Source organism: Rhincodon typus, chromosome 10, assembly GCF_021869965.1.
Source record: "Rhincodon typus isolate 14 chromosome 10, sRhiTyp1.1, whole genome shotgun sequence".
Lineage (NCBI taxonomy): Eukaryota > Metazoa > Chordata > Chondrichthyes > Orectolobiformes > Rhincodontidae > Rhincodon > Rhincodon typus.
This window is the reverse complement of record NC_063341.1, coordinates 71232579-71238563: the sequence shown is the minus strand read 5'-3', so window position 1 is coordinate 71238563 and position 5985 is coordinate 71232579. Positions and strand designations below refer to the sequence as shown.

At 44.5% G+C, this 5985-nt stretch overlaps 2 protein-coding genes across 2 annotated transcripts in view; one reads left to right on the top strand and one right to left on the bottom strand.

Moving 5' to 3' along the window:
• miga1 (mitoguardin 1) overlaps positions 1-958 on the bottom strand; it is an 87083-nt gene extending 86125 nt beyond the window's left edge. The window contains exons 1-3 of the mRNA XM_048602422.1: positions 846-958; positions 666-697; positions 351-501 (exon numbers count right to left, since the gene is read on the bottom strand). Coding sequence (XP_048458379.1) covers positions 351-458 — 108 coding nt within the window. The 5' untranslated portion in view covers positions 459-501; positions 666-697; positions 846-958. The remainder of the gene's footprint in view (positions 1-350; positions 502-665; positions 698-845) is intronic.
• usp33 (ubiquitin specific peptidase 33) overlaps positions 876-5985 on the top strand; it is a 114794-nt gene continuing 109684 nt past the window's right edge. Inside the window, exon 1 of the mRNA XM_048601551.1 lies at positions 876-1013. Within this exon, the coding sequence (XP_048457508.1) occupies positions 876-1013 (138 nt within the window). The remainder of the gene's footprint in view (positions 1014-5985) is intronic.

The window sequence follows — 5985 nt, the reverse complement described above, 5'->3', positions numbered from 1 at the left end:
GTAAATACTGACACACTCCCACAGACCCCCTTGTAAATACTGACACAGTCCCCAGGGAGGGAATAGCAGACCAGAAAGCCAACAAAACACTGCGTGTTAAACCTGGTGTCCACCTGAAAATTCGCCGACCTCACCATTAAACCCTGGTTCGATACTGGGCTAACCTTCCAGTTCAGAGAGGTGATGACGCACCTCTGCAGCAGGTAGGACTTGAACCCAGGCATCCTGTTCTAGAGGGAGGGACACTACCACTGCACCACACGAGCTCTCTAAAGGCTGAACGTGGGTTGGGGAAGGTGTCAGCTTAACAGGTGGAGTTTGTAAGGCGGGGGGTAATGAAGTGGCCTGACCTCCGGCAGCGAGTGATACAGAGACACCGGGAGATCGACAGCTCGCAGCGCCAGCTTCTTCAAGTGACCGGTCGGATCGCTCATGGATTCCTCAGCTAGATCGCTCATTTCTCTTTTCCATTCCCCCTCCAGCCGATCTGTTCAGGTGCGACTTGTCAAATGCAAAACACAGGGCGTTATTCGACCAAATGCAAACAAAACAAACATGGAATATTTAAACCGCTGGCCAATTTTGTTTCGCATGAAACTGAATTATTGACGATTTCCGGGCAAACGGCAAATTAAAATTAAGCATTGGCGCATCTTTAAGCCTACCTTGTAACTGGTACAGACTCAGCCTCGGGGTTCTGATTATGCAACACAAGGTGGGGGAGAGAGAGAGAGAAAATAAAGGGGAGATTGAAATATTTGGTGGGAACAGTTTGCAAATTGCATTAGAATTTTGCAATCTGGATTCTTGCACGCATTAATGCACTTCTCAAAGCACTGACCCACCTTCAGAAGCAGGCGTTGGCTTGGCCGAGGATGGAGGTAATCAGGCTCCTGAAGTTCTGGGCAGGAGAGGGAGAGGATGCAGTGGTCGCTGTCCCTGAATGGGAGGGTGCTGGCTTCCTGTGGCTGGCTCGCTATATCCAGCACAGCTTCCTCCCTCAGCTCCCTGATGTAATTGACAACACATCAAACGCGCACCACTTCCGGGTTCCCAAACCTTCGCCACAAATCACACTGCCCCTCTCCACTCCCCCACACCCCCTTGAACAGAAAGGGAAACTTGCATTTGCGTAGCTCCTGATAGTATTCCATAAGCCCTGCAGTCCCTGAATGGACTTTTTAACATGAGGCAACCGTGGTGATGCAAGAATTGGGACAGCTACAGTTACAGTTTGTACCACACAAAATCCAGGTTATGACCATCTCCAATCCAACCACTGCCTCTTGACATTCAATGATGTTACCATCACTGAATCCCACGCTATCAACATTCTGGGGGTTACCATTGACCAGAAACTCAACCAAACTGGCCACATAAACACATTGGCTACAAGAGCGGGTCAGAGATGGGAATACTGAGATGAGTAACTCATTTACTGACCCCTACAAAGCCTGTCCACTACTACAAGGCATAAGAGGGGTGTGATGGAATACTCCCCACTTGCCTGGATGAGTGCAGCCCCAACAACACTCAAGAAGCTTGACACCATCCAGGACAAAGCAGCCCGCTTGATTGGCACTACATCCACAAGCATCCACTCCCTTCACCACCGACACTCAGTAGCAGCAGTATGTACTACCTACAAGATGCACTGTAGAAATTTACCAAAGATCCTTAGACAGCACCTTCCAAACCCATGACCACTTCCATCTAGAAGGAGAAGGGCAGCAGATGTACAGGAACATCACCACCTTTAAGTTCCCCTCCAAGGCAATCGCCATCCTGACATGGAAATATATTACTGTTCCTTCAGTGTCGCTGGGTCAAAATCCTGGCACTCCCTCCCTAAGGGTGTTGTGGTGCGATTCAAGAAGGCAGCTCACCAACAGCTTCTCAAGGGCAACTAGGGATGGGGCAATAAATACTGGCCCAGCCAGAGACACCCATGTCCTTCAAGTGAATAAAAAAAACTAATTTGCACCTGACACGCTCTCAATGATTGGATCACCAGTTTTTGCCATGCTGATTGAAGAATAAAGAGTGGCCAGGACATTCTTCTTCATGATAACATGGCAGGAATCTTTTTGCTCCACCTGAAAGGACAGGCAGAGCCCAGTTTTACACCTCATGCAAAAGACAGTGCCTCCTTCAGGACTGCACTGGAGTGTCTCCCCTGACTGTTACAGTGGAGATCTGACCCGTGGAACTTGAACCTTCTGATTCTGAGGTGACAGCGCAACCAGCTGTGTCACAGTTGACACAGAAATTGTGACTAAAAATATCAGCAATGAGGATCCTACAGCCAAGAAATACAAATAGAATGTAAAAGCTCATAAACAAATTTGGCAATCATGTGATCACAAAAAAATAAGAGCAGGAATAGGCTATTCAGCCCCCTAGATCAAGCTCTGCTTTTCAATAAGAACCTTGCTGATCTAACATGCCTGTAACTCCACTTTTGTGCCTGCCCTTCATAGCCATTCATTCCCTTGTCAATCAAAAATTTATCAAACTCAGCTTCAAATATATTTAATAACTCCACCTCTCCTGCTCTCTGTGGAGAACACTCCAAGCACTAATGAACCTTTGGGAAGAAATTCTTCCTAATCTCTGCCTTCAGTGGGAGATCCCTTTGGAAACTGTGCCTGCTAGTTCTAGACTCCCCCAGGAGAGAACATATCCTATCAGCATCCACATTGTATATAGTTCTGGCTTCCCTGTATAAGGAAGGATACAAATCTGTTCAAAGCAGTTCAGGGAAGTATCACTCCATTGATACCTGGAACGAGTGTGTTGTCTTAAAAGGATAGAGTCATGATTTAAGTGGGAACAGTGCACCATTGATTGTGCCCCACTGTTCTACAAGCCATTCTGAAATGTAAATTGATAAAGCAAGACCACCAAAATGATAAAGTTACCTGACTGATTGCTATTCAAAACAAAAGTAATTGTCACTGGGTTTTGATAGTAACTGTATTGACAAACTTAAATTTAGCAAGAGCAGAAAAAAAGAATTTCTAGTTTATAGCTATATAACTTATTATACCCCTTCTAAACCCGCAAAAACACAAGACAGACAGATTAAAGACAAATGGTTTATCAGGAAAAGGCCAACCTTTCATCAGGAGAAAAATCTTTCATTAGTCAAGTGAACCTCCTCTGATCCACCTCCAAATTAAGCAGGTCCCTCCATAAGTAAGGTGTGCAAAACTGCACCCAGTGCTCCAGGTGTGGACTAACCATGTTGTGTATTGTTCTGTGCAGTAAGACCTCCCTACTTCTATTATTTTAAGCTGTAGTCATACTACAACTGACAAGTGAGATCTGAATGACAATTAGCAAACCCATATTATTGTGCCACACTGGTCTTAGTCTGATCGGCATCAGGTGTCATAGCTCGATGCAACTTACACTGTGACCTCTGCCGGCTGAAGGAACCAGTTCCTTAGTGTGGGCAACAATTTTCAATTATAATATTAAAATAGGCTGTAGGATCCCTACAGTGTGGAAGCAGGTCATTCAGCCCATTGAGTCCACACCACCCCTCTGAAGAGCATCCCACCTGGACACACCCCCAACCTTATCCCTGTAATCCTGCATTTCCCATGGCTAAGCCACCCAGCCTGTACATCCCTAGACACTATGGGACAATTTAGTATGGCCAATCGACCCTAACCTACACATCTTTGTAGGAGTAAACCCACACAGACAAGGGGAGAATGTGCACAAACTGCATACAGTCACCCAAGGCTAGAATCAAACCTGGGTTCCTGGCACTGTAAAGCAGCAGTGCTAACCACCAAACCACCATGTCACCTGTATGCTGAAAACCTGGTATCAGCAAAAATGACCATCTGATTGGTGTTAACAAAACCCAACTGGTTCACTAGTATCCTCAAAGGAAGAAAGCCTTGCATCTTTACGTGGTCTGATTCAGATGTGACATATTTCCAACATTGTTTCTTCTAGGTCAGACTCACTCTAGGTTTCACTCCAGAGATTTAGGTGTAAAGTCTAGGCTGATAATCGAGCACAGTTCTGTGGGAGTGCTATGTTACCAGTCAGATGATTTCTTCTGTGTCCTGGCCAATATAAATTCCTCATCAATCATCCCATCAAGAATCACATTATTTGATCTTCCCTCAGTGCTATGTATGGGATCTTACTGTGTGCAAGTTGTCTTTCTTTTACATTTCAACAATTACTGCATAACTAATGGGTATGCGAAGTGTTCTGGGACATTTAGAAGCCATGTAAGACATTATGTAAAAGAAAGCCTTACATATATATAGTGCTTTTTGCAATGACTTGATATCTCAAGCATTTCTTTCTTTTGATACCTTTCAAGACACAAATTGGGTTAGAAAAAACACTTATCTTCCATAATTATACCAAATTTAACACATTAAATTGTTGGTTCAATGAACTCCATCCAGATGTGAGTCCTCAATCCATTAATGTATGTACTTTTCCTTAATTGTGTAGCATTCAGGACAAATAAGGCAGTGCGTTGTCAATGATTTCATCTTGCTTTACAGTCAAAATACACTTGTGTAGAAATAATACCTAGATAGAACTGTATGTTTTCTCTAGTATAGCACAACAAGATATAAAATTCATGGCGGGGCATGGTGGCTCAGTGCTCAGCACTGCTGCTTCTCAGGGCCAGGGACCTAGGTTCAATTCCACCCTCACGCAACTGTGTAGAGTTTGCATATTCTCCCTGTGTCTGCAATGGTCCCTTTTGGGGTGCTCTGGTTTCTTCCCACAGTCCAAAGATGTGCAGGTTAGAGTGAATTGGCCATGCTAAATTTCCCATAGTGTTCAGGGATGTGCAGCTACTTGGATTGGCCACAGGAAATATAGGGTTAGGGTAGGGACAGGCGAGTTGCTCATCAGAGGGTCGGTATGACTCGATGGGCCAAAGAGTCTGCCCCTACACTGTAGGGATTCTATGAAAATGACCAGCCATTTTGTACAAATATAATAAGGCATATGGAATATGTGCCTTTATTAACTGAGGTTTTGAGTTCAAGTGTAGAGAGGTTACAAAAATAAAGTTGCTGGAAAAGCTCAGCAGGTCTGGCAGCATCTATGAAGGAAAAAACAGAGTTAACGTTTTGGGTCTGCTGACCCATCTTCATATCAGAGAGTTTATGTTAGAGCTGTTCAGCCACATAAAGCTATATTATATAGGAGCTGAAGTAGGTTATTCAGTTCATTGAGTCTGCTCCACCATTCAATGAGATCATGGCTGATCTGATAATCTTCAAATTCACTTTCCTGCCTTTTCCCCATAATCCTGGATTCCCTTACTGATTAAGAATCTGTCTATCTCCGCCTTTGCTATATTCAATGAGCCAGCTTGTGCAACCCTTTGCAGTAAAGAATTCCACAGATCCACTACACTCTGAGAGAAGAGATTCCTCCTTATCTCTGTTTTAAATGGGTGACCTCTTATCCTGAGATTTTACCCTCTGGTCCTAGACTCTCTAATAGTTGCTTTATTTTCCAGCTTTGAATGCTATCTCCGTTATCATGGATGATCTCGATAAGGGGAAACAACCTTCCTGCATCTACCTTGTCAAGCCCCTTGAGAATCTTGTAGGTTTCAATAAGGTTGGCCCCTATTCTGCTAAACTCCAATGAGTACGTGCCCAACCTACTCAATTTCTCCTCATATGACACTCCCTCCATATCAGCCTATCTTTCCTTAGATAAGGGGAGATGGAATACTGTGTGCAGTTCTAGTCACCACCCTATAGGAATGATGGGATTGCATGAGAGGGGGTACAGAGGAGATTCACCAAGGTGTTGCCTGCGCTGGAACAATACAGTATGAACAGATATTAGATAGGCTAGAGGTAGTAGGAACTGCCGATGCTGGAGAATCAGAGATAACAAGGTGTAGAACTGGATGAACACAGCAGGCCAAGCAGCATCAGAGGAGCAGGAAAGCTGACGTTTCGGGTCTGGACCCTT